The 27602-nt window shown below is 39.3% G+C and overlaps 3 protein-coding genes across 3 annotated transcripts; 1 reads left to right on the plus strand and 2 right to left on the minus strand.

Annotated features, from left to right (window-relative positions):
• Window positions 1–762: 762 nt before the first annotated feature.
• LOC148853765 (plant intracellular Ras-group-related LRR protein 1-like) lies at window positions 763–7169 on the minus strand. Its single transcript, XM_088983109.1, has 3 exons — window positions 6253–7169; window positions 1768–1934; window positions 763–1650 (listed from the first exon to the last, which is right to left on the minus strand). The coding sequence occupies exons 1-3, from the start codon at window positions 7021–7023 to the stop codon at window positions 1008–1010; spliced, it is 1581 nt and encodes a 526-aa protein (XP_088839235.1). The 5' UTR covers window positions 7024–7169; the 3' UTR covers window positions 763–1007.
• Window positions 7170–13754: 6585 nt separating this feature from the next.
• On the plus strand, window positions 13755–17182 carry LOC148853766 (transcription termination factor). Its single transcript, XM_088985118.1, has 2 exons — window positions 13755–14004; window positions 16790–17182. The coding sequence occupies exons 1-2, from the start codon at window positions 13861–13863 to the stop codon at window positions 16943–16945; spliced, it is 300 nt and encodes a 99-aa protein (XP_088841244.1). The 5' UTR covers window positions 13755–13860; the 3' UTR covers window positions 16946–17182.
• A 5813-nt stretch (window positions 17183–22995) lies between these two features.
• LOC148853767 (uncharacterized) lies at window positions 22996–24341 on the minus strand. The gene is made up of 2 exons (XM_088985119.1): window positions 23883–24341; window positions 22996–23714 (listed from the first exon to the last, which is right to left on the minus strand). The coding sequence occupies exons 1-2, from the start codon at window positions 24070–24072 to the stop codon at window positions 23224–23226; spliced, it is 681 nt and encodes a 226-aa protein (XP_088841245.1). The 5' UTR covers window positions 24073–24341; the 3' UTR covers window positions 22996–23223.
• Between the last annotated feature and the right edge of the window lie 3261 nt (window positions 24342–27602).

A 27602-nucleotide genomic window follows, 5' to 3' on the forward strand; every position in this document is an offset into this window, starting at 1 on the left:
AAGAAGGGAACCCGTCATGTACGAGATATACATATACAGTTGTAGACACACAGATCATGTTGAGAAGTGTTGGAACATTTCTTTTTGTTGGGAGATCTAGTCTCTTCCCACCATGACACATGCCCATAGTCTACACGCAGACAAGGTGTTTTGAGACTTTTAAAATCTATTTTTTATTTTTTATACATATTTAAACTCAAGAGTGAGGGCAATTTTAAATATTAGGTAAATTACAAAGACGTCCTGTACTATGGGGTTAGTGATGACAGTTACCCCTTTGATTATGGGGTCAGTGAAATAATTCTTGTTATTTTTAGCTAATTTTATTTGGAGAAAATAAAGATATTTTTGGATCAATTAAGGTTTAAGAGAAAAATATAAAGAAAAAAAAGAAAAAAAGTTTAGGGGGATAATTATCACTGACCTCATAATACAGGGTGATCTTTGTAGCAAATGAAAGTTAAGGGGGTACTTGTCACTGACCCCACGTCTTTATAATTTACCCTAAATATTATTTAATATTTAAAAACATGAGATTTTGGAAAATCCTTAAAAACGATGCATCAGTGACCCGCCACCCAATATCATACTGATACTTTGAACATTGCCCTTAATCTGCAAAACTGGTAAATGTGAGAGCCTTACTTATGAGAAAGATATCAAAATAAATACTAGTATTTATTTGAAATTGTAACGGCCCTCAAACAGACATTTGAAATTGTGGAAGTACTAACCATAGGCAAATGTATAGCGTGTTCAAATAAAAAGATCGCAATCTCAAACTGGGCACATTGTTTATTTTCCAACAAAACTTGTGGCACTTAACAAAGCGTCTAATAAATCTGAAACATTCATCAAGGCAGAAAAAATGTTGAAACAATTATTTGGACAAGACAATAAATCAAGTGATTGATATCTACACTACACCACAAGTAGTCACCTCATAATCAGCTGTACATGCAACTAACACTTTTAAGTAGTCACACGGAGGGAGGATATTGAGATCATCACAATTGCTGGTCCAGATATGGGTCTCTTTCTCCCTCTCCCAAATATCCCGTGACACTCTCCGAAACAACAGAAACCAAATTATTCAACCATGAGGTGCTACGCTTCAGCCATTTAGTCTGAGATTCTTCATTATTTTGTTCTAACATACTCTTCTGTTCTTCCTCCAGAAGGATGTCAAGCCACCTCTTTGCCATGAATTCCTTGACAGCTTCAACCCCTCCAGACACAACCTCCATCGGAGGAATGACAAGTGGGTTTTGGTCCAAGTTCAGCTTGGTTAGCTTCTCCAGCCGACCAAATGTATCTGGGAGGGCATGGATCTGGTTGTTGCTAATGTCAAATTCTTTGAGATTTGTCAGATCACCAATTGTGTCAGGAAGCTCTGTCAAGTCACTAAAGTTTTTGCTTAAATTCAGGATCTCGAGATTCGTCAACTTCCCAATTGAATGTGGCAGACCACTGAGCTCATTGAAGTGGACATCCAAATAACTCAAAGACCTCATCTCACAAATGGAAGTTGGAAGGGAACGGATCTTATTGAGGTGGACCAAGAGCCTCCTTAGATTCAATAACTCATGCCCAATGTTTGTTGGCAAATATGTTAGATTGTTGAAGCTTGCATCAAGTTCTACCAATGATCTGGACCAAAATACTCCCTAGATGAGAGACAATTTCTAAAGAGTTCCGAATCTTCTGATAACAGTGGTTCAGAATAAGAGAGCATGTCTCCAGATGACAAAGAAAATAATGAATTACCTGCAATGGCAAATGCTATCAGGTAAGGACTCGAGCTTGCTTCCTGATGCATCTAGAACCTTCAAGTTAAGTAGCAAACCAATGGAGTCTGGCAGGGACTCCAGAAGGTTGGAAGAAAGATTAAGCTCCACCAGATTTTCTAACCCAGCTATAGAATCAGGAATAACCTGCTTATACCCCAGGTAACCAAAACAAAAAAAAAGGAGAAAAAGTGAGATGTTCCAACCAAGTAATTATCAACAATCTAAAAAACAGACTAAGATCAGCAGAAAAAAAAGAAGTCATTACCATCTATATTCAATGAAATGATCAGTTAGAAAACCATATACAGAAAAAACTGTTAGAAAAAAAATGATTTGTTACTGGAGAGAGAGCTAGGGGGAGACTGAAAAGGACTTGGATGGAAGTAATAAGAAATGAAAGTACCCATAATTTAATAATGGATATGACACCAAACAAAAGTACAAAACGGAATGGCAAAAAGAAAATTCATGTACCCATGTAGTTGGGACAAGGCTTAGATGATGATGATGATGATAATTTAATAAAAATAACATGGATCCATCTCAAATGATCCAAAAACTTAAATTGCAATTGGGTGTCAATTGTCAACTAGGCAACCGCCTTAAGGGGAATCGAAATTCTGCATTGTCTTTCATGGTATATTCGCCACATATGATATCTGAATACCTTTACATGCCTAGAATACTGATTTTGGACACAACCTATAGCTAGGGGTGGATGCGAACCGAGTTTTTCATGAGCTACTTGAGCTCGGCTCGATCCAGACTGAGCTTCGAACTGAATTCGAGCTGGAATGCCGAGCTCATTTACTAGTCGAGTCGACTTTGAATATTATGCAATTCGGTTTGTTAGGCTCGCGAGCCTATTCAAACCCTGTATATATATAATTTTTATATTTATATATAATATTCGTATGTAATTATATAATTTATATTTAAATTTATTGGTGTACATAATATTGTGGTCCCTATTGTATTTTATATTTTCTTACATTATCTAATGCGTAGGATGGGAGGGAAAGGAAAAACCCTCGATTGAATCTTGAAGACTTGAACTGCCAAACTCAAACTGGTTAGAGATGAAACTGCAAGTCTGCAACTGTGAAAAACGAGTAGAGAGCAAGTGCGAGTGTGCAACAAGTGAAGACGTCATCGCCGAAGAGGACTGATTACCTACTGTCTGCGACTCCAGGTCTTCTTCTTCTTCTTCTTCTTCTTTCGAATTTTCTTATGGCTTCTACAGGGACTTTGTGATTTTGGTTTGTCTTGCAAGTTGCATCCATGCCATTAAAAAAGGTATTTGAAATCTGTAATTTTTAGTTGAAGAATAATAACATTCATTCTGATTTTCTACAAGTCATTTTTTAATTAGAAATGAGGATAGTTCCGATTTTTTTCAAGAATAATAACATTCATTCGGAAACTCGAGCTTGGATAGGCTTGGATTCGAGTTCGAGTAGGCTTGGTTCATTTCAAGCTTGAACCGAACCGAACTCGAATATAAATGTTTTTTTTCGAGCCGAATTCAAACTGATATTTCTAGTTTGAATCAAGCTCGAACCCGAATTCAAACTTGATGTTTTATTGTCGAGCTGAGCTCGAATAGTCAAATATTCGGCTTGGCTTGGCTTATATCCACCCCTACCTATAGCTAATATAGCATGGAATACTGCATCGGCACTTCCAGATATAGCATTAACAGTTTTAAAATATTAAATATGTAAAATGGTATGTTTTAACAAATTATACCATAAAAATTGTGTATGTTAGAAATTTAATTAAATTTGGCTGAACATAATCCTTCAGAAATGACAGTTTACCTTCAAAAGTAGAAGCAAAAGCATGATATAAGCTATCTATGTTTGCGTATCGTATTAGACACTAGTTGGATAATCATGTAGACAAACTTAGTTGTAGAAGCTTCCCTTAACATGCAGGGTGATTCTGCACCTGAACAAAATCAGTGATATTATGGAACAAATTTGATTTTAAAACAGATAACTAAAACATAAGCTCACATGTTAAAATAGCAATAAGCCATTTTAGGCACTGCTATTGTGTAATCTAGAAATAGTAAAAACGTTTGCATTGTATTGAAACTAGAACAACATGATTCAACAGAACTCTTATTGTAGAATGAGCGGATGTCAAATCAGCAGATCTGCCAAAACAATACTATAATTGGACAGAATAGCAATTCATTTTGCATGCTGTACTTGAGAATGAAGGTTCAAGTCTGAAAGTTTGTGCAAGAAAATTCCAAAAGTTAGGTCTGTATCCACGCTCCAGATAGCTGATACCATCATTGGTTAACATCCCTTTTTAGTATAAAATATCAATTTATCAATTACATGCATCACAAGTTCCTTTCTCTACAGGGAAGGGAAATGAAGAGCTCTCTTCCTAGAAAAGTAATTGTCGGAATCCTTGAGCTTCTGACAGACACAGTTAACCGCATGAACTTGCTGTATTTTTTAATTGATTAAACCTATTCTAAATCCCCTCAGCATGCTTGAGCGTATCTAATGTTTTCCAAATGCTCTCTATGCGGTTGGATGTCCATTGAATTATTGTGTAGCACTGTTACTCCCCTGGGCATTGGCTCAGCGCAAAGTTGTTTGAAGTCCTCTCAAGGAAAAATGCTATCAAAACTTTAGCTGCTCAAGGAAACAGGAAGAGAGTATATATATATATTCTTTTTAACATTAAGGGGTGTTTATTTTTCAGATTTTGAGAGGGGGATAGTTGGTCAATGGGATTTTGGTTCCCATTGACCAAGAATCTCATGTTCTTTTTTCAGTTTTATGTGAGGACCAGGTAAAGTTTATTTTTTTGTATACCATTTACACGAATAAGTAATACCCATCTTCTAGGTGGGTAAATAACTTTCCCACTTAAGGGGAAAGTTGCCAACACTTGAGTGGGACAAAAATGTCTCTTATAATAATAGATTTTTATGATTAAAATGGTCATTGACTTATTTACATGAGAAATAAAAGAATATGGGTAAATGTAATTACCTGGATAAGTGTTTTCCAGGAAAAACTTACCCCGCTAACTGTATTTACCCGAATAAATAACTTACCGAAAAGCTAACAGGGCCTAAACTTAGAAGGGGATATCAATGTTAATCTATAATACTTGATATAATAATAGGAGAGAGTCGACATCCCCAAAATAGTTATAGAAATGAAGCAGGAAATCATAATATCAAACTTAATATTATTCCACAGAAAATAAAAAGATACGTTTCACAGAGCGTCAGAGCAACTGAGGAAGATAATACCCAACTCTCATGTAAACCATAATCACTTCTAATTTCTACTGAGCTTTAATTGAGCCTTAATATCTTATTTCACATCTAAAGATGGGGAAGGGGACAATGAAGTGGCTTTGGGAATATTAATAACTAAAAACACCAAAGGTTAGCTCCCAACGGCAAAAGGCAAAAGTAGAATTCGAGAGAGCTTGTTTAGATGGCCAGTTTGGTGCAAGCCATCTCTTCCCACACATTAAAAGCCTAAAGGGCCACAACCACAAATCCATAAAGTAAATAGCCTTGAGAATCTCTTTTACAGAAATATGTAGGGTGGAATAGTCTCTGCATCCGTTACTGAGCATTCTTTACTATTGGTTCTAGTCAACACTCAGCAGTAATTAGGAGCAGGATGCACGTGAGGGCCAGTGGTCGTAACATTGGGAGCCGAAGTACAGATCAGAACATCAAATGTAGGAATGTTTTAATTCCATTGACCCAGTAGTTGAGAACTTGAGATGGACACTCGCGTCACTCCAAGAAAGAAGGTGTAGGATCAAACCTGAGGAACACTGTCACTGGTATGGCCATTGGGTCTCCTTGGCTCCCTGCTATGACCCCACCCCCAATTCCCCATTAAGGTCTACTTATGTAATATCAAAAGAAGAAATACTAAAACCCTTCAATAATCCACCGCCTTCTGAAAGATGTGGTGTGGATAAAAGAATGTCATCAAATTTCCTTCTTTGTGCTCACCATTCCTCGAGGTCTAATCATGCCATGTTAACCTCTCGTCCATGTGATAGAAAATTAAAAAAGAGTTCAATCGTTTGTTCACGATCTTATTGAAAGATTATATTTACATCAGAACCAGCAAGACTAAAGAGATAATAATAAGTTTTCAACAAGTGCAATACAGTGGACAAAGAATAACAGGAAACGATAGTACAGATCACCAAATTTCCCCATCGTGAATTCGTGATAAATAACAAGAGAAGAGAAAAGTGTTTCTATTGGATTTTTCATAAACTAGACAAATGACAATATCTGTGTAGAGCAACTATAGCAAAGTATCATCTGTGCCTAGATCGCTACTTTTTTTTTCTTTGATTTTCTCTGTTTTTATTTGTAAATACTGCAAAATAATTAAATTCCAGAGTTTCAGAAAGGAGAAAGAGCTATACGGATAATTATAGAGAAACTAACCTCGAGCTGATTAGTTGAGAGATTGAGCACAACTAAGCTACGAAGCTTCCCGAATGCCTCAGGAAGAAACCTCAGTTGGCGCTCGGGAAGCTCCACCCTCTGCAACCCCTTCCCAGGCGCCTGTTGCAAGATCCCAACAACTTCCTCACAGACTTCTTCTCTGGCCGTCGGTATAGAGCCGTCCAGCTGCCCGTCTATCGTTGCGGCGGAATCATAAATCTTCACCAACCTTTCCTCGGCGTCCCTCAAAAGTTTCTCGTAGGCTTCGTGCATTTCGTCCAATTGCACCACAGCCTTGCAAATGTGCTTCTCCTTCTCCGCCGCCTCTCGAAATTTCTTCTCCTTCTCCGCCTTCTGAGCCCGCCATTGTAACCGATCGACACCTTCGGGACGAGGTGCCAAGACAATCTCTTCGAGCTGCTTCGACAACCTAGCATCAATGTCGGCGATCTTGGCTCGGCATGTATCGACGTCCTCGTGATGGGGACGGTCTCCGAGGGTCTGGAGGACGGTTCGGGCCTCTGCAAAGTTGGAAACGGCTAGGGTCATAGAGGCGAGGACCTTTGGGTGTTTCAGATAGGGCATCTGGTCTATCAACACACCGTCCATATGGTACGAGCTTGAGTCATCAGACGGTAGAGGGGGCTGCTCGACGTCGATCTTGAGCGAGTCGGAATTAGTAGCAGGTTTAGTTTCGAACAGAGGAAGGTTAGAATTGATTTGGGATATGACATAGGAGAGAATCGGGAAATTTTCAGGGTTGGGATCCATTGTTCTGTGATTGACGAGATTACAGCAGCAATAACAAAAACAGCAGAGAGGTACGAGACTGAAAGCGAAGAAAGGATTAGATCGTGGATGTGTGTGTGTGTGAGAGAGAGAGAGAATCAAATGGAATGAAAGCGAAGAAAAGTTCTAAGCAGGAGCAGAAGCCGGGAAGGAGTGAAGACTGAAATAAAATCAAGTAACCGCTTGGACGCAACAACGTGATTGCAAGCGGGGGAAGAGAGGGGAAGAGAGAAAACCGTTAGTCGTAATCGTAGTTCTAGTTACATGGACAACCAAAATAAATCTGATGTTCTATCGCTCTATAATATACTAAAGTACCACTACTTCTTAACACTTGATTTGGACGGAGTCGAACCCAAAACCGGTTCATTCACACCTCTATTATACCTCGAACCCGACCTATGAAAAAACAGGGTTAGGGTATCATATTTAACTACATGAATGAGAAAATGACCTGACCAGACCCGACCCAAAAAACTGAGGTGCATTGGATTGAATCATGGGTCAATCCGTTGACCCAATTGTCAGGTCTAATTTGGGACTATTTATGTATTTTTAGAAGTTTCAACTTTATAATTTTTTCTATTTAATCTTTACTCTTTGAATTGTTAAATGTTCAAGTTTTTATATTTATTTTATATTTGAAATTTAAAGGTTAATTCCTTTAATTTTGGCAATTTTCATATATTTTTCTTTATATTTTTAAATTTATGTTATTTTTGGATGACGCGAATTGACCCATGGATCCAGACATTTAGGGTTAGGGTCTAGCATTTGACAATCTAACCTGAAATTCAACCCGGCCCGAAATCAACACGAAGTGTCTTGACCTAACATGAACCCGACCCACCCAACCCAATTGCTAGGTCCAACCCCTACATATAATCAATCCCCACATGCTTAGGGCTTATATGATGGTGCTGATTTTTTATTGGGAAAATTATAGTCAAGCTAGTTCAACATTTAAAATGACACTTCATGTGGTTCAAAAACCAACAAAATTTTGATAGTTAGTTGTACATTTCAAATTATAAAAACCTTGTTATGTCATTGGAGAGGCTCATGTGGTTGTTGCCAACATGGGATTCTTAATCCATGTTGGATGCAACATGGGATTCTTAATCCATGTTGGACGCAACATGGATTATTTGAAAAAAAAAAGGTTTTTACTTTCTCTCCCACTCCCACTATCTTTCAATCTCCTTCCCACTCTCTCACTCTAACAGTTGTCTCTCCCTGCTCAACGACTGTGTGATTTGAGAACAGAGTTTTACATTATCTCAGTCAATTTCTTTTGTTCTTTCCCTCTCTGTCAATCTACCCTTCTCCCTCAATCTCTCTCGGTTGATCTCTCATTCTCCCTCATTCTCTTTCTTGGTTGATCTCCCATTCTCCCTCTGATGAGGGGTAATTTGGCACGACCTAGTAAGTAAAGGTCACGTGGACGCGATCTGCCCATAGAATGATAACTCAACAAGGGGAGCCTAGTAAGTAAAGGTCAGTGGAGGCGGGCACGTGGCCAAACATTGTCCGGTTCAAACACGCATTCTTGGTGGTCACGACTCCATCTTCCTACAATGCAATAATAGGTTGACCTATTATGCATGTATGGTCGCTCACTTGCCAAAAGAAGAAAACAAGCATCAGTATGCAGAAAAATCTAAGTATGGGGCAACTTGAAGGCTAAGTTTAAGTACGTACCACCATACAATGTGTGGCTACTCAGGCCCCGAGCTGAGCAACCAGCAAGTCAGCCCAACGAGTGACCTCGGTGAACACTGCATCCTTGCCCTTAGAAGGCCAAACTTTGGAGTCAAAATGCTCCGGACCGAAGTATCGCTGCCCGAAGAGGTGGCGGTCGTTGGAATGGGCTCTGAAGACGTGGTCTCCTCGGGTACAAGGGGTGGAGTGGCCTTGCCCGGGTCCTCAACCAAATCAATTATGGGAGACTATTTGACGACGGGTGTGTGTTCGGGTGCAGAAGTGGCGACCTCGGTGGTGGTAGTCTTAGTATGGAGGTGAGCCTTCTTGGAGGCCCTCTTCTTCTTCTTCCCCTTTTGCATGCTCCCAAAGAGCTCATCGGCAGGGATGTCATCCATGGCAACTGCGGCAAGTAACGAACTAAGTCAGATACAACACCGAAGTAAAATAGACGGAAAAAAGTACAACAAGTAGCAACCTACCAGGAGGGCTTAGGCTGGCTTACACAAGTTTCTCCTCAATCACGGAGTTTTCGAACTTCAAGCCGAGCTGCGCCAAAGATCGGACCTCCTCCCTTGTCTTCGGGATCGGTCTGATGCCAGGGTCCCGGATAGCTGCCTCCAGTGAGTTGGAAAAGGCCACCCATTGGTGTTGCGGACCACGAATTAGTGCCTCTTTCAGGTCGAGACCTTGTTAGGGAGCTCGTGCAACAACTTGTACCCGGGGCGAGGAGACAAGTAGTAACTTCGCCTGTGCCCGGGTAGAACACAGGTTGAGTTCTTCTTGATGGAAAGGATCGAAGAGAAGATGTTGAGGTCTAGGGGACGGTTGTAATCGTGGTAAAGGGAAATGGTACCTATGATATTACGGATGGAGTTCGGGTGTAGTTGGTCTATGGCAATGTCAAAGAAAATTTAACGACTTCAAATATAAAAGGGTGGAGTGAAAGACACCGACTAGCTATGAGCTTCTCCTTGAAGACCACGATCTCGTTGTGACCATGGTCCCAAGGAAAGTTGTCTAAGGGAATGCTATATACGAAGTCGTTGGGGAGTCTGTACCGAGCTACTAAGGATAGGAGCCTATCTGTTGTCATTATTGATGGGCCAAAGCTGTCTCGCAAGCGACCTCAGTGTGAAGTGGAGGCCGGTTTGCTAGAAGTTTCTCGCCCTCGTCGAGGTGAGTCTGCCTTGGACAGATTGGGGTCCACATCCTGTGCCGAAGTGCCCACCTCGGTAGGATGAGGCTCCGCGGTCTGTGCCGAGGTGCCCACCTCGGCCCCAGCGGACTCGCCGCTCCTATCTAGAAGACTATCTAAGCTAAGGCTAGACATGCTAATGGAAAGGACAATGGAATAAAAAAGCAAGGGGAGACAGACTCACCAAAAGAAGACTGAAGAAAGCGAGACGACCTCGGACCCAAAAATAGCTGACACCTAACTGGGATAGTTGAATGTGACCTCAAGGATTTTGGATTCGCAGATTTGTGGTGAAGAAAATGGGTCCTTTGGCCTCTATTTATAACTAGTATATCCGAGAATCAACGGTCAAGATCAACATGATCCAACGACTCCTAGGAAAATCGGTTGCACGCCTCCCGAGGTTGAAATCGGTTTAGCGCGCGTTTTGACGTCCACAGAGACTATAATTGGCTTGACATCCGCATGTACCTGATACACGATCTGGGTCACTTCTTGGTTGAGCCAAACGGTCGAACAGGTCTGACCAACGATCCACCCTCCACATCACCTAGGCTTCGTGCCAAATCCACCTAGGCTCGTCATGAACTCCCCACGCTGAGTCAGTACCCCTGGCACGAGGAGTGGGGGGCAATTGATGAGGGGTAATTTGGCACGACCTAGTAAGTAAAAGTCACGTGGACGCGATCTGCCCGTAGAATGACAACTCAGCAAGGGGAGCCTAGTCAGCATTCTATAGAGTTTGGATGTTCCACCACCTCGACACAAGGTCACCTCGGCGTGATGCCACTTCGGCATAACACCACCTCGGCATAAAGTCACCTTGGCATAAGGACAATTTGGCATAGAGTCACCTTGGTGCCTAATCAAGTTCGGGGCCCAAGAACCGAAGTGACACGTAATCGATTCCAAAAGCTTCCCAGCGGACTCTGAATATCATGGGATCATGCCTTATCCTCTCCCCGCCCGGATCGGGCGGCAACGATAAAATTCATTGACTGATACATTACTCCCCGACTAAAGTGGAAATGGATCTCATCCACTTAGGTCGTAGATTTCGGAACCGTTTCGGGAGATCCATGATAGCTCAGCTATATAAGGGCATCAATCCCTCCAGGGTCTAGGTACACGCGATTACTTACATTCAAGCTCCCTAGCACTCAAACTTTAGCTTGCAACCACAACAAGAATACTGACTTAAGCACCGAAGCAACCTTCCCGGGTCATCCACCCCAGTCACTTTGATCCCTGTTTTGCAGTTTGGTCCATCTCACCATGCGAGTACGCCTAAGAAATCCTCCAACTAGGAGCTCCTAGATCGCGCATCATCACCCTCCTCTCTCTTAGTCGATCTCTCATTCTCCCTCAATCTTCATCGTTCTCTCTCAATTTCTTTCCCGCTCCCTCTCTTGTTATTTTTTATTAAGGAAATTATCCAAAACTCACCATGGGTTTTCAGTATTTCTCTTAAACTCACCACAACTTTTCAAAATGTCTAAAAACTCACCATATTACTAACTTGACGTTAAACAGATTAATGGGTGTTAATATACTACCATTTTAACCTTCATAGAAAATATAAAATATATACAAAATAAATTAATGGGTGTTAACATATTACCATTTTAATATTTAGACATGAAAAAAAAGAAAATTTATAAAAAATTCAAATAAAATAAAAAATTATTTTCAAACTATAGAAACTATAACAATTGAAAAACAAAATAAGAAAATAAAAAATTTAGAAAAACACCAAAAATTATAGAAAAACACAGAAATTACAAATAAATAACAAAAAATACAGGAAAATTTATAGATTGTAGAAAATAGAAAATGTAAACAAACAAAAATTATAAAAAACATTGGAAATTATAACAAAATACTAAAAATGCAAAAAGAAAAAACAAGAAAATTGAAAACTAAAAAAGACCATTTTCCCGTAACTCAACATTCAAGGGTAATTTGGTCATGGAAATTGTTATTTATGTTGACATAAACACCTCTAGACCTGTTCATGGGTCGGGCTTCGGGCCTGACTTACACTGTGTTGGGCTCGGGCTTTGGGTTGGGTTCCATTCAAAATTTGGCAAAAGCAAGGCCCGAGCCCGGTCCATGAATTGGTCTAGACACCTTTATTAAGAAGCATTAATGGTGCACTAACAGAAGTTGAGTTTTGGAAAATAAAAACTTATTGACATGGTGAGTTTTAGACATTTTGAAAAGTTGTGGTGAATTTAAGGAAAATGTTAAAATCTGATGGTGAGTTTTAAAAAATTTCCCTTTTTATTATTTTTCTTATACACTTATACGGTATTAACCATATCGTATTAAAGAACCTAAGACCAACTTGGTATGGTTCTAACTCCATCGGTCCAATTTGATAAAAATTCACAAGAAAGTCTTGGCTATGAAGTTTACACTAACTTGATAGAAATTTATAACTTGATGATGCAAATTGTTGGTCCCTTGACTAACTTATAACCTGTATGGTCCAATTAATACTATATAAGTTTCTATGAAAAAAAAAGAATGAGGGAGGGAGCGGGAGAGAGATTGAGGGAGAATGAGAGATCTAGAGAGAGAGAGAGAGAGAGAGAGAGAGAAACAAAGATTTTGATTTGGCTGTAGACCAAAGATGAGAGAGTGGGAGAGACAAAGGGAGTGGGAGATCGATAGGTAGAGGGAGTGGGAGAGACAAGGGGAGTGGGAGATCGAGAGATAGATGTTATGATTTTTGGTATAATTTTTTTTGTTGTGTCTAGATGGATTAAGAGTCCTATGTTGGCAATATCCATATAAACCTTCATTGATATGGCGGGGGGTTTTTATAATTTGAAATGTACGAACAACCGGCTGAGTTTTGTTAGTTTCTGAACCAACCTACATCATAAAGTTAAATATATAGTCAGCTCTAACTATAATTTTCCCTTTTTTTTTTTATTAATGATGTTTAGACCTTTTTTATGGTTACGCATTATAGGATAATGTGAGCTTCCATGGTTACGCATGTCCATAAGCATTGCTATCAATGGGTCGAGTCTGATCTAGGTCAAGTAGATCCTTCTTATATATATATATGTATGTATGTATGTATGTATGTTTGTGTGTGCGTGTATTATTCCTTTAGATATTATGTTAACATACATATAAATAATATAAATTATATATAATCAACCCAAAACAACCAAAACCAATCTCGATACAATTATAAATGAGAGTTTGGGACAAAATATAAAAAATCATAATGGAGCCAATTATAATCAGTAGTTCAGTACATACATTGTTTGAATTCAGTTTTGGGTTTGCTTGACCCATTGACCGTCCTACTTGGAAGGAGGCCTTCGTGGAAGGAGCAAGGTTTAGGCTATGTTTGGTGAATAAGAGGTTGTTCAAAGCACAAGTACTTCTTAGAAGTGTTTATTTTAACAACCATTTAAGGTTGTTTGGTGATTTATTTGCCAAATCACTTATTATATTTTTAAGCACTTATTGGGTGGGGATGTTTGGTGAACTACTTTTCCCACAAATACTTATATCGACATAAATAACACTTTTAGCCCTCACTTAACCTAAAAGTAAATCTATGAACACATAGAAAATGGGAGTTTTATACTTAAAAAAACACTCAAGAAATTAGCTTCAAATCAAAGAAAAACTTCACAAAAGCACAGAAAAGGGCAAAACAAACAGGTCAACCAGTCGTTTTTCCTCATTGTTGATCGCCATCAGTTGACCTACAACTGAAGACGCGGCTAAAGGGAATAAAACCCTCGTGTGGGGGTATTTTAAGTATTAAAAAAATTAACGGGGGCTGATCCATCATCACATTTGATTGGAAGAAGCACTGGGGTTGGGAGTAGCCGAGTGGGACTGGCCGACTGGGGAAGCCAGCAGAGAAACGAGAAGGTGAGTGAGAGGAGATGTTACAGTTTCCGGCGTTCATGACACAATACCCGGTGGCTACAAGCATGATCCCGTCCTCCGTTCTTCTGCCATCACAATGGCCCCATCCGCAAAGCGACGAAATCCTCTTAGCGATGGAGGAGTCTGATCTCGAAGACAAGGTTAATTCTCTTGCCAATTTTTCTTTTTAAATTATTGGTGTTTCACCGTATTAGGGCTAACTTTCGGACAAGAATCCAACACCTCTTTCTCTGTTTTAGTGTTAGGGATCCAATTATCATATAAGAGGTTCAATTGCATCGTTGTCACTCTATTTTAAGTTGTGCTTTCCTTGGCGTTTCAGCAGGCACCCTGACTGCTATTTTTCTTTTCTTTTCCATTTTTTCTTGAACTTTGAAGATCACTTTATCTCTGTCATTTGTCTAACTGGAATGGAATTAATTAATAATATTCTGAGTTAAATCAATTCCATCAAGTTGGTTGCGATTTCCAAGTCAGAAAATACCATTACCCGCAACGATCATGTCTCTCTTTCCTTCTAAAAATAGAATACTCGCCAAACAGTGGTATACTGGTATCTATCTCCAAAGATCTCCTTCGAGTGGAAGCTTGAAGATATATTATGTCTACCCTTTTAAGTCATGTTGCTGAAATACATAGTGTGCCTTGCCCGGTCTGATACACCTCAATCCTTCATCAGTTGTAGCCTTATAGGTTAGTAGCCTGCGCGATTAGTTTCTTGTCTCACTCCTACATTTTATTTTTTCATTTTCTGTCCTTCAAAGCATTGAATCTGTCAAATATGGGTGATTTTAATTTTGTTGTTTTTTTTGCTAATGTGGCATCTGTTTTTGTTTTCAAAAATAATAAATAATGGATATTAGTGAACACCCTCTAAATTTCTACGACCCCAGAATATCCTTGATTAGAAAAAGTTTAATTTAATGAAGTTAGCAGAAGTTAACTGCCACCACCACAAAAAATGGATACCATTGTCCGTAGCATATTCCCATTTGAATTGCTTAAAGATAATAGGATTAGTGGTAAACATTAATAAGCTCCAACTTCTTAGAACCATTGGGCTCCTAGTATCAAAGAGGAGCTCATCAAGGATGTGATATTTTCTCCACTTACATACTCGTGAGGAAGTGTGATACTTTATTACATTTCCAGGTGTTTATGTACAGTTGGGGTTGCAAGTAAACAAAATAGAAAGCTTATCTAGTTCAATTTACAGAATCTAAACTGTATTAATTATTGTCTAAGAAGAATGTTTGTTGCCTCCAAATAAAATTTTATGTTAACACTTACATCACTGTGGACCTGGTGACAACTGGAGATCATTTATTGTGCCTAGCGATGACTGTGATCCAATTTCAAAAGTTTGATCATGTGGAGAAGTAAGATGAAACAATGTACATCTATAGCTTGTTTATATAAGTGAAAGATATTTCTGGCAACCTAGTGAGACAAGTAGGATGTAAGCCATTTTATTTCCTGTCACATGTGCTATGGGAAGGCGCCAATTGCATTTAGTTGCATTTTGGGATAAATTTATCAGTATATTAAAACATTGATGCGAAACTACTCTTGTTACTGGAAAGATGGTGTCATTAGTTTCCACACACACACACACATGCTATAGGAAGGCGCCAATTGCATTTAGTTGCATTTTGAGATAAATTTATCAGTATATCAAAACATTGATGAGAAACTACTATTGTTACTGGAAAGATGGTGTCATTAATTTCCACACACAACACACACACACACACACACACACACACATATGCTATAGGAAGGCGCCAATTGCATTTAGTTGCATTTTGAGATAAATTTATCAGTATATCAAAACATTGATGAGAAACTACTATTGTTACTGGAAAGATGGTGTCATTAATTTCCACACACCACACACACACACACACACACATATGCTATAGGAAGGCGCCAATCACATTTAGTTGCATTTTGAGATAAATTTATCAGTATATCAAAACATTGATGAGAAACTACTCTTGTTACTGGAAAGATGGTGCCATTAGTTTCCACACACACACACACACACACACTATAATTCCTGGACTCTGGCATGAGGAGTCGTTTAGGAGATCTTCTGGTCAAGAGGATCCATTAACTTGAGATGAAGTGAAATTTATTTTATTTAGTTGTTGAGTTGAACTGATGGCAGATAGCAATGATTGTTTCATTCAACATGCATATTTTTTTTTGAACTTCCAATTGATTTACATGTCTTATTAATGGGATTTTTTTTTGATGTATCGAGTAATAAGGTTTGGTTGTTCACCATTCAAGAATTCTTGTTTAGGTAGTTTCTAAGGTCCAAAATATAGAAGAAACAAGTTTTGCAGCTTGAGGGCCCCTTATCCTTCTTGATAGAAGTCTCTGATCAGTGATAGGACAAGATCCATTATTATTTTTTTAATATCTAAGGAATTCCTTGGTTCAGACTGAAGTAGTGTAACAGGATCATTATGAAACTGTTTGTGATATTTTTTCTGTTTGCAAGGATCCAACTGGAGCACCTTCTACATTTAATAACAACGCTGCTTCTTTTCTTATGTTATGGAGGTGGGTAGGCCTTTTAATTTCATAGGGAACCACTGGTTCAAGTGATAGCTTCTGAGTTCTTCCCCCTAAAAGAAAAGTAACACAGACACAATCCAATTTTCATATTTTCAAGTCATGGTTTGCACCATTATGAAAATTTTTGTGGGAACTGCCAGCTGAACTATAAAAGATCTACCAACAAATTATCAAAAGAAAATGTGTTCTTAGTTAAGCCACACTGAAGTCCTTTGTCAGGAATAGAATCTTCATTTAGTTGGGCCGTATTCATGCCCTTTTTCCTGTCTGTTTGTTGGAAGGACTTTAGAAATTAATCTGGTCAATATTCAATTATATGGATCCTCTTTTTTTTTGCAGTACAACGAAATAAAAAAGGCAAATAATAACCTTGTTGTGATTGGGAAAATAACTGTTGACAATGACAAAGAAGACTTGGATAATGATGCGGATGATGATGATGCTGATAATGCAGAGGAGTCAGAAGGTGATGACTTTGAGCAGGAAACTGGTTAAGTGAAGTAGTAACATGGGTTGATCACCATGCAACATCTGAAGTTAATTCTTGTATTTGAGTTACTGATTTTCATTATGCATAGGAATTTCTGTTAAATATTTGCCTTCTTCTTCTTTGCCAAGGCGATATGTGAGGTTTGAAGTTTGAAGAACTGTATTATAATATCCATTTGTGTTAAACTTCTATTGCACCATGGGGAACCTTTACATGAGTAAATGTCAGCAGAAATTTCACCATAGTTTGTTATCAGTTATTGCCATAGGCCTAATGAAGGGGCCCGGGTTTCCAAAACAAGAACTAAAAATACAAGAAAGTGTCATCGAAATATTGAAGTTTCAACACCTTATTGTATGTATTCTTTCTATGAAACCTTGTTTAGACACTTCATCAGCATGCTAAAAGAAAGTATCATTGTAAGTGTTGAAGTGTTGTCATGTCTAGACCCGTCATTGTTGCGCTTGCGCCTTCCTTATAACCATGTTTATCACTTCCTATTCCCTTGTTTTCGTTATTTTTCAGGTCCGACTTATGAGCAAATGTAAAAAAAAAAAAAAAAAAAAAAAAAAAATTGATAATCAAGCTATTATTCAACCATTTTACTTAGATATGTCAAGGAAACAACTTGATATGGCATCGGATATGGCATCAATGGTTTTACTTGGGGCATTGACGAGATCACAAGTAGGCTCAAATTGTTTCATGTGGTTGTTATATCTCTCTTTGGTTGGAGTTGAGGTCAATTGAATACGTTCTAAAACCCTATCAAATTGATCTGACACCACACATCTCGATGTGAAACTGAGACCCATTATAAAAGCAGAACGGTAGGGTGTTGGAATGTAATTAATTGGCAGAAGATCTAAATTTCTGTAGGCCTTGATTTTTTATGTTATACCTTGGGATAAGGTGGGAAACATGACTTGAGCATTCCATCCCAAATATGGTGGTGGTGTACACCTCCTTCAGGAATCAGGAGATGCGTCAAATCTTATTTTGGTCAGTTTCAATTCGTGTGAGTAGAGAGACGTATTAGCTATGTAGCATGCTCCACGAATTCGAACCTTCATATATTGCACTGGTTTGGTTGTGGGCCTCGTCTCATGGCTGTTTGGATTTTTTTTTTTGAAAGATAAACTAGTTATATTATAATAACGAGACATTTACAAAGTTTTTTACATCTGTTCTCTCGAGGGAGACAAGGCAAAAAGAAGTTATCCTGTCCACCAGATTTCGCTAATTGCGTTACTTTATATGGGCTAGGAGATTGTAGCTTCTATTTACAAAACAAAAAGAAATAGAAGAAAAATTGGAGCAAAATCTCTTGGTTTGAAACAAAAGCCCATGGCATGACCAAAATAGACGACTCCGGATCTCCCGCCCATAAGAATTCTATCCACCCGTCTATCCAAAACATACTATCCCCATGCATATATAATACTATACAGGAGGATGAGATGTTCTCCATATGTGATATGTGTATGCGATGTTATGTGGGTGAATATAGACAGAGTTCTTGTGGATAGGAGAGAGTGGACTGCTGGTTAACACGTGAATAATCACTTTCTGAGACTCCAAACATACAATAAGATTTGAGGGAGCCAAAAAAGTGACATTTTGAGGTGCCTGCAAAATCACAAATAATTCAGCAGCGTCAAGAGAAGAAACAGAATTCATCCTTCCTCCGCAAATACCTATACAATCAAGGGTTGGGGAACAAATAACAATACCAAAAGAAAAGGATTGGTTAGAACATTTCCCAGCATCCGTAAAGATGATTAAATCTGATGAGCCATGAATATGTAGCTGGAATTAATTTTGGCAAGGGCTCATTAGCCTGAATCGTAGTGGTAGAAAGTTGCTGTATCTTAAGGAAAAGGAAAATATATATTATTAATTAGTAAAATGGTATGAGGATAGCAAGTCCTATTCCTGAAACATTTTTCGTTACCAGCATACAAGATATAATAGAAAGCAACAGCATACCAACTTAACACATCAAGTATCAAAGATTTGGTAGCTAAGGAACCAATAAGAGAGTATGGACACAGTCAATCCAAGAGGTATTAAAAAGTGTAAGAAGATTAATATTCCGTGGTGCAGCAAACAGGACTAATCTAGCAAAATCGCATTCAAGGAACAGATGCTTGGCAGTTTCTAACTGTTGATAACAAAAAACACACAGTACTGATCCTGGGGGTCCAGAGAGAGTTGGGTTTTTATAGGGAGATAATTAAAAGTTAATCTCCACAGAAAGAGCTGATGTCTTGGGGGGTATGGAGAGCTTCCATATCCAGCGGATACAGGTTTTGTGTGAATCAGAAATGTTAGATGATAAAGGTTGTTGTAGGACTGCATAAGCAATTTTCCAAGAGAAAACATCGGTATGACTTGGAAGCCAGATCCATCGCAAAGTACTTTCTGCTGGAAAATTTTGACTATTGCGAATTACCAGGAGTTCCTCAGGTGTAACAGAAATTCCAAGTAAATCTTCATTCCACATACCTGAAGAAATAACTTGATGAAGCTGTAACTGCTTAAGCTGAGGAGAGACCGGTTGGGAAATAAAACGAAAGGAATGATTAGAATAGATCCATGGTACTTGATCCAGAGGTTCAGTGCTATTAGTAGAAACTAGATACCCAGGTTCCATTCTTAAAGTTTTTATTTCTGGGGCAACGGATTTCCAAAAGCAGGAACTTGATTTGGAAATAAAATGAGGAAAAATACTCCGATTTTTCAACTATTTGGACTTCCAAATTTGTGGCTGTTTAGATCTGTTTCGTCCCAAAATCTGGGGATATGAACTTATATCAAATGAATAAAAAGACTCTAATCCCTCTGTCATTTATTCATTATTTTCCAACTGGTTATTCCTTACAGTTTCTATTTTCTCCGCAAGTTAAGGAACTCATCTGGTGTATATGCTTTACCCACTGCCCATCCTAAACCTCTCGCTAGTCATTATAGATACTTTTTCTCATTATATTGCAGTCTATTGTTGAGTTAAATACTGCAAAAATATTCATATCTGTCGGGGTCTTTTGCTTTTGGTACGAGGAACAACATTGATGGTGTCATATGCCAATTTGTATGGCATGACAAAAAAGGTTTTGGTGCATATCTAGTCCTTACATTTTAAGGAGTATAGATAATTGGGAAACAGATTTGCTAGTTTGCATTGATGTGGGAACAGTTTGTGGGTAGATCTGAGCTCGTTTCTTTGATGAAAACCTTGCATACCCATATTCGATACAAGTAGGCTCATTTAGGATTTTTTTTTTTTTTTAATTTATGGTTTGTTTTCCGTCATAAATTTTTATTGGCTTTCTGAATGTGTAATCCCAAATCCCCACCTATGGTACAGAGCTCTTTTGTATTGTCAAATGTGAATTCCCCCATCGGTCAATGTTCCCAACTGTATAAAACTATAAAATCTTATGAGATGGAGGATTTTTTTTTTCAATACCAATATTGCTTTACAGACTGCATATACAGGTTTGGGCAACTTTTCTTCTAGAATCAACAGCTACAGTGTTTTGTTGCTGATTACAAACGCAAAAGAAAAGGATAAAATACTTAAACTACACCTAAGTTTTACAAAATGGTCTAAAACTTGTTCTATTCATTCTATTGTTCGAAAAATCACTTAAAGCATCCCTAAGTTTTTTTGACAATCGACAAATTCTTCCCCTGTCATTAACGCACCGTTACAATCCACTTACTTGTGATGCTACGGAACTTACATAATATTTTTAAATTCTAAAATTACCCTTTCATGGTAAAAAATACTATTGGGCCTTGGCTGAGATGTTGATATTCCCTCATTTTTATTAAAATTTTTAAAATAAAATTCAACAAAACTGTTTTAGGTCCAACATTGGATTCTTCCTCACTATCTTTCAAACTTGAATTTGATCCACAAAAAACTCCCCATTTGTTTCTTGATTCGATACAAGTCATGATTCCCCACCCACTTTTTAATTGTGAGCTTAGTTGAAAATGGAACTCAAGATTTGTAGCCTCAGGAGAGAGCGGAACTCAAGATTTGGTTTCTGATGATAGTTGGAATGGCTGACATTGTGTGTGTCCATTATTTATGGGGTTAACGTTGAAAGTTGAAAAGAGACACCACCAACGGGGTAGATTTGGAATTTAGATGATAGAGGGTTGTCAGAAGTTAGGACGGAGGAGGACATGGTGGCCTTCGTTGCAGTTGCAGACATCGATCGTTATTCTTGTTCTTGTATATCACCCAGTTGGGGGACCACCGATATGGCGAAATCGATAGGGCGCTCAACCGTCCAAACCACATATAAAAATATCCCCATGCGAGAGAGGACCTATTTTCTTGATCCTTCATACCCTTGTAATGTACGTCAATACATACAGAATTACAGACAGATGTATTGATTCTGGTCTTCTATTTTTTTTTTTTGGTGGAGAGGGGGTGTGGAGAGAAAAACAGCCCTGTTTTCTAGACGATGGAATTGCTTCTTTCTCAGTTCTCCCTTTGACCCTTTCTCTTGCTAAGAAAGCATCAATTCTCACTGTGTCTGTGTCGTACTGTCAATCCCCACTTTAGATAATATTCCTAGGACGGATCCCATTATCCTGGGTACGTACAACGTAATGGATTTTCGTTAATCAACATCCTAAACACGACTGAACAGCAGGATCCACCTCCGAGGAACCTGCCAAAGCAAGCTAGGTGAAGGACGATCAACAAGCAGAGGCTATTTGTGTTTCTCGATTGGAAGGGATTTTACCCCCCATTCAGAATCAATCAAATCTTAGTCTTCGGTATAAATAAATTCCTCCTCAATTAGTTTGTTGACTCTGTTCCACTTTCATTCTTTAAGTTAATATATGTTTCTCTTTTTCTTTCTCTTTCTCTCTGTATTCAGATTAATGGGATCATGAATTTAAAGAATTAATATTATGAGTCCTTGCGCGACTGTTCTTTTCCCTCTCGTTATTAGACCATCGCTCTCGTCCTCTTAAGTCCCAGAGTCCGCTTATCTCTTTTGAGCAGGACCTTCATATCCCCTTGGCTTTCGTGAATTAAACAGCTGTCATACTGATCATTACTGAAGAGACGGAGCGTTGGATATTAGAGAGGGGGGAATTTATCCATACATTCATCTTATTGGCGTTGTTTTCTTCACTTTTCAAATCAAATTTCTTAAATTCTGCCTTTCCACTCTACTTCCTTCTCATCTCCCAAAACTTTCCGGTAGGCAGTAGCTTCGAAATATCAGGCCTCGCCTCTTGGGAGAAGAATTAGCCAAACCAATCACCCTCTTACACCCTTCTTTTTTTCTCCAATTTGAGTTCTCTCTCTTAATCTCTTTGTATTTTTAACATCACCGTGACCGTGCCATATCACTTTTCTTGGATCCGGAGACATACGTGTACACCAACAACGCAACTTAGCGAGTGGGCCAGAGTCCCAGATATGAATTATGAACCTATAAAGTAAAGGGATATAAAATCAAGCAAAAATTAAAAATAAAAAAAAAAAGAAGTATCACCGAATTTCTTACAAGTCTTATCTTTTGCTTGCCATCATGGCATCATCGTCATCCATCCATCCATTCAGGGCTTCAACTAGCCAGTGTACCGACTCCTCCATTTCATATCATAGTCCTGCAAAATTCAATAGCACAAAAAAATTATAAAAAAAAGGGTCAGAATAATTAGAAGGAGCGTGAGATGAGACGTGCCGCATCACAACACATTTATCAAAACACACATCAAAAATATTTTAAAGACAAACGTGTCAAATGGAGAATCTCACCGACACGTGTTAGACAAAGAGAAGTGCAGAAATCAAGAGGTGAATGACTCAGAAGTCAGAACCAACGGTGTACGTGGCATATACTGCACAGGAATGCAAATGGACACCTGCCATTCCGCTCAATTGTAATAAACGACCAACGACGTTTCATCATTCATGGAACCCTAACGGCGAGATTTGCGCCAAGGATAACGGAAATTGTTCTGGAACAGTGGCGCCAAACCCAAATAATGAATGAAGAAGAAGAAAACCACCATCAAATTGGGACTGAAAATGCATTAATGGCCTCGGATTCGAAAATCCTTTTTTACGATTTACAGTCCAATTAAATCAAATAACTTATTCGGTTCCCGGTTCCTTTTCCTCTTCATCCGGTAGGTCTTCTTCATATCTTTCAAAGAACCATTTTTTTTTTCTGTACGTGTTTTAATTCTGTTTTTTTTTTTTTTTACTTTTTCTTTCGTCTTGCCTTTGTTAGGACTATTGCCAGTGATTTCCATTGTGTACAAGGTAGATACCGCCGTGGTTTCCTTGAGCATGGTAGCAATAATAATGGTGTTTTCCCATGGGTTTCTCTAGGTAGACGGGAAATCCCAACGGTGTATTACAAATGTGATGGACGCATCGATCAATCACCATGGTTGGAGTAGGCGAGTAAGAGCCAGCGACCGAATTCAATGATTTCGATGCTGCCCTAGCCTCGAAACTGGAGGTGGTGGAGGAGCTCGCCGACGGAGGTGGTGATATTTGTTTGATGGATTTGGGCGGCGATAGGAAGGTTCTGATCTTTAGATAAGGACGAGACGACGCGTCTCTGTCTCGGTTCGTGCTGGCTCGATCGTACTCCTCGATGAGATTGGCGAGATCCTCGTCCGAGGTAACTGAAACCAAGGCATCTAGATCCTCGTTCGGCAACTGACATCTCAGACTCACTGAGGATCCACACAACTTTCCCAGCTTCACCAAGAGTTCTGTGTGCAAATAATCCAAACATCTCACTCAAAATATGCAAATACAATCCCTCCAAACCATCTTCTCTTTTTGATTAAACCAAAATAAAAAAAAAATCGAAATTTATCTAAACCAAAAGGGAGAAAAGATAAAGGGTGAATAGAATGAAATGAATTAAACGAACGAACCTGAAAATGGGGTGGAACGATCAACGGCAAGAACCCTGGTTTCTCCACCGACGTAACGGAGCTTGCCGTCTGGGAAACGGGGAAGAATCTTGCCACCATAGCTACAGAGGTATTTAACGGTGTCATGATTATGGTTGACATTGGCTGCTTTGACGGCGACGTCGTTGGATTCCAGAGACGCTCCGACCATGCTTTTCGTGTTCTGGGTACGAGAGAAAAGATTGGGTCCAGTTGAGGTTACAACTTACAAGAGAAAGGTTTTTACGAGTTGAGAATACGAAAGAGAAATAGGAGAGAAGGCGAGGAGGAAACCAATGCCCGGACTGCGCCTTCAAGCCTCTTCTTGGCACCCTCTGTCCCTTATTTATAGAGTTTTGAAGTGGGGGTGGGAGTAAACCGTAAAGAAAGACTTAACGCCGGCTACCTTCTAGGAAGTAGGAACCAACCCCACACGGAATGGAATCGGGTTAAAAGCTAAAACTTGAGAAGAAAACTCGTTAAGAAGAGAAATCCACATCAGGCGGTCAGGAGAAGTGGTCATCGCTTCCAAAGCATATTCTTTTATCTACGACGAGTGGGGTGACCCACCGATCATCCCTGAATCCTGACCGCTCAAATCGTAGGCTTATTAGCTTTTCACTCAGTCAATGATTTTGTGCCCGTTCAAGCAAGTCGACGGACCAAGGTCAAGGTCTATTGTCTATGTCTTATGGAGATTCGGAAGGCAGAAGGAGCATATTTCTCAATAATCCGCCGAGACAGTGTATTATTACTTCCATTTGAAAACAATTGAATTCTGAATACTTCTAGCAACTGCCTTTGTCAAGTGGTTAACTGTGTACACCACCAGAATTCGCAGAATTCAGAGAGGAAACAAAAAAAAGAAAAAAAGGTAGAATGCAGGAAGATTATTATAGGCAGTAGCAGTACAGTAATGTGTCCCAGCCTATAAATCAAGAGATTTTCGTATTTGTGAAGAAAAGTATTTTATTTATTTAAGACTAGAAAGAAAAAAGGAAAAATTATAGCCCATCGTATTTCACGAAATAACGAGAATGTCACAATATCTTCGTCTTTACATTGGCTTCACGTCCAGGCCATAAAAAGTTAAATAAAAAATATTTTTCATTATATGCATGTAATCTTTTGCTAGTTAAAACTAATTTTAATTCATTTTGTAAGAGATATGGATTGTAAAAGAACACTTCTACCAAAAAACCAAAAAAAGAATCCCACCCCTTTAACACAAGTTAATTTTTCTACCAGAAAATTTTCAGTTAGACAACACCCAGACCCAGGTGGGTCGGATTAAGAATGAATTACCTGATGGAGATTGGAGAGAGATAGAATACCTGGGTTGGGTATTGGATGTTGACGAGATGCGTTTACTGTGCAAAGACAGATCTCTTTTAGGTTATAAAGCTTAACCTAGGAGGGAGGATGGATATCGATGCACTCATACTCATAAACACTTTTTTAAATAAGAAGCCAATTTTTTTTTCAGGGTGCTTTGCGTTCCACTTCCCGCATGTCTCGATATGGTGCTACGTAGCACACAAAACAAACACTCGGACCACAGATTAACCCGTTCAAACTTAAAATTCAACAGATTGAGAAAGAAAACGGCCAGACACCCATATATATATCTTTGTAAATCGTCTCCTCCCAATTCAACAACGACTTGCAATTTTGGACTGGCCTTCCCCTTCCACACCGTGGGCCGGAGATCCAAACTAAACTTATCTTTGCTCCCTGCAACCCACCCCTTGCCATCACAAGTTTTTATGGCGAAGCCATACCCACGAGGCCACGACTCGTATTCACAATTTCATGCCCAGCTGCTGGCAGAAGAAAATCTCATCGTGCGGCAGGGGGGACGGGCATGGGACCCAACTCTAGTGGCTTTACCATTGGGGCCCTACTTTTCATACAGATGTCAAGATCCAATTTAATTGTAACAATGTCTTCACTCGGCCTTCTTAATTACGTGGAATCGTTCTACTTGTTGCCGATATTTTTCTTAGGCCGTGTCGTGTTTACACCGGGGGGTTCTTCTTCACGACTTCACCCCCTTACAAACTACCCAAGGCTGAAGAAGTGAAGATACAAATATCAACACACAGTACGCTGGGAATAGGTTTAAAGAAAGAACCAGGCTTCTTTCAATTTGTAATGTAGCATATGATATTTATTTTTTCGGTGGATATATCAATTAAAATAAGGCAAGGCAAATTAGACGAAGATGCGAAATGGGCCCCCTATTTGGGTGAGTGTGTATAATCTATCCGTGTCCAGCCAAGTTTCAACTTAAAGATCCCCTGTATTATGTATATTTTAATTAATTTGTTCAAGGGGCGGAGAGTGGGAGAGGGAGAGCATATCCGCCTTTTTTCTCCTTATCCTCTTTGGGAGGGGAATAATGCAGACCAGACCACTCTTGGCTTGTCTCCAGTGTCCAGTCACAAACATGGATGATGATAATGCGTATATATATATATGTATGGATCGTAAAAACAAATAAACAGTCATGTCATGTCATAAGGTCCCCCAAAGAGCAAAAGTTATTAAAATGAACCAAAACTCTATTTTTCCCAATTATCATCTCTCTAATCTTTAATTTAATCCCTTTTCCTGCATCCGGATATGCGCGGCGGTTAATAATCCCATCCCATCTTCAATCTGCTCATCACACTTGGCGTGGACCCGTGTAGACACTTGTGAGAGTTTTGGAACACGCAACCATACAAGTTGGGAGGTGTTGGACTTGGAGGGTCGGCTGTCCTTTTGTGAGATTTCATGAGGCTTCAAATCAGTCGTGTCAACTGCTTGGCCAAAGAAGAGAAGCGAGGGCCATATCTGTTAATTAATTTGACTTGGGAGTTGGGAGAGGGACACCCATAGCGGATTAGCCATTAGTGGGTGATGGGGACCTTGATCAAACCTTAATTAACAAAGGTTTTACAACACAACGCAATTACCAAAGCCTTTTCCTAAACGTTTGGTATCAATCCGTGTCTCGTCCGGCAAGGGTTGGGAATTGGGTTCTGAGTCTGACCCCCCATCAGGCTATCACCCTCTACTAATAGAAACCGCATTACTTCAATCGCAAGAAATTGTATTTACGTTAGAAGCTCAAATTCCGTATTTAATTTATCACCTTCCGAGTTTTCAAAGCCTGCATTATCGGAGCGTATAATGGCGAAATTAAATGTGTGAGAGAGACTGAAAAAAGGGGAAATCAGAAATCTTGAGGATAATATTCGAAAATCGGTGTCAAGTAGAGAGCGGTATCCACCTATTGCTACATATGCTCAGCTCACCATGTACCGCACCCTATCTGAGACGGAACGCCTCTGCCGTTACCGTTGGGGTGGAGCCAGCTGGCGCTAGCAACTAGATCGGTTAGAAGGTGGGTCCCCTGGTTGAGAGGAGGCCACCTGACGGTTGAAGCAATAAGCGTTAATCGGCCATGGGATCAGGTCAGGTGGAGGTGGGCATGAATCATTAGACAAGTGGGTCGTCACCTAAACAGTGTTGGGGGAACGCATCTGGTACTACTTTATTAAACTTGTGATTAATTCAATATTTCCAATCAGAGAGAGAGAGAGGGAGAGAGAGGGAATGAGATACTTAATTCGCCGTAGAGATGGGAGAAAGAGAATGATTCTTCCAAGTTCCAATTCCAATCCATTACGATATGTGAATTAGGTGGGTGACCGA

Source organism: Nelumbo lutea, chromosome 4 (genome assembly GCF_056320005.1).
Source record: "Nelumbo lutea isolate HS-2025 chromosome 4, American lotus-T2T, whole genome shotgun sequence".
Classification (NCBI taxonomy): Eukaryota; Viridiplantae; Streptophyta; class Magnoliopsida; order Proteales; family Nelumbonaceae; genus Nelumbo; species Nelumbo lutea.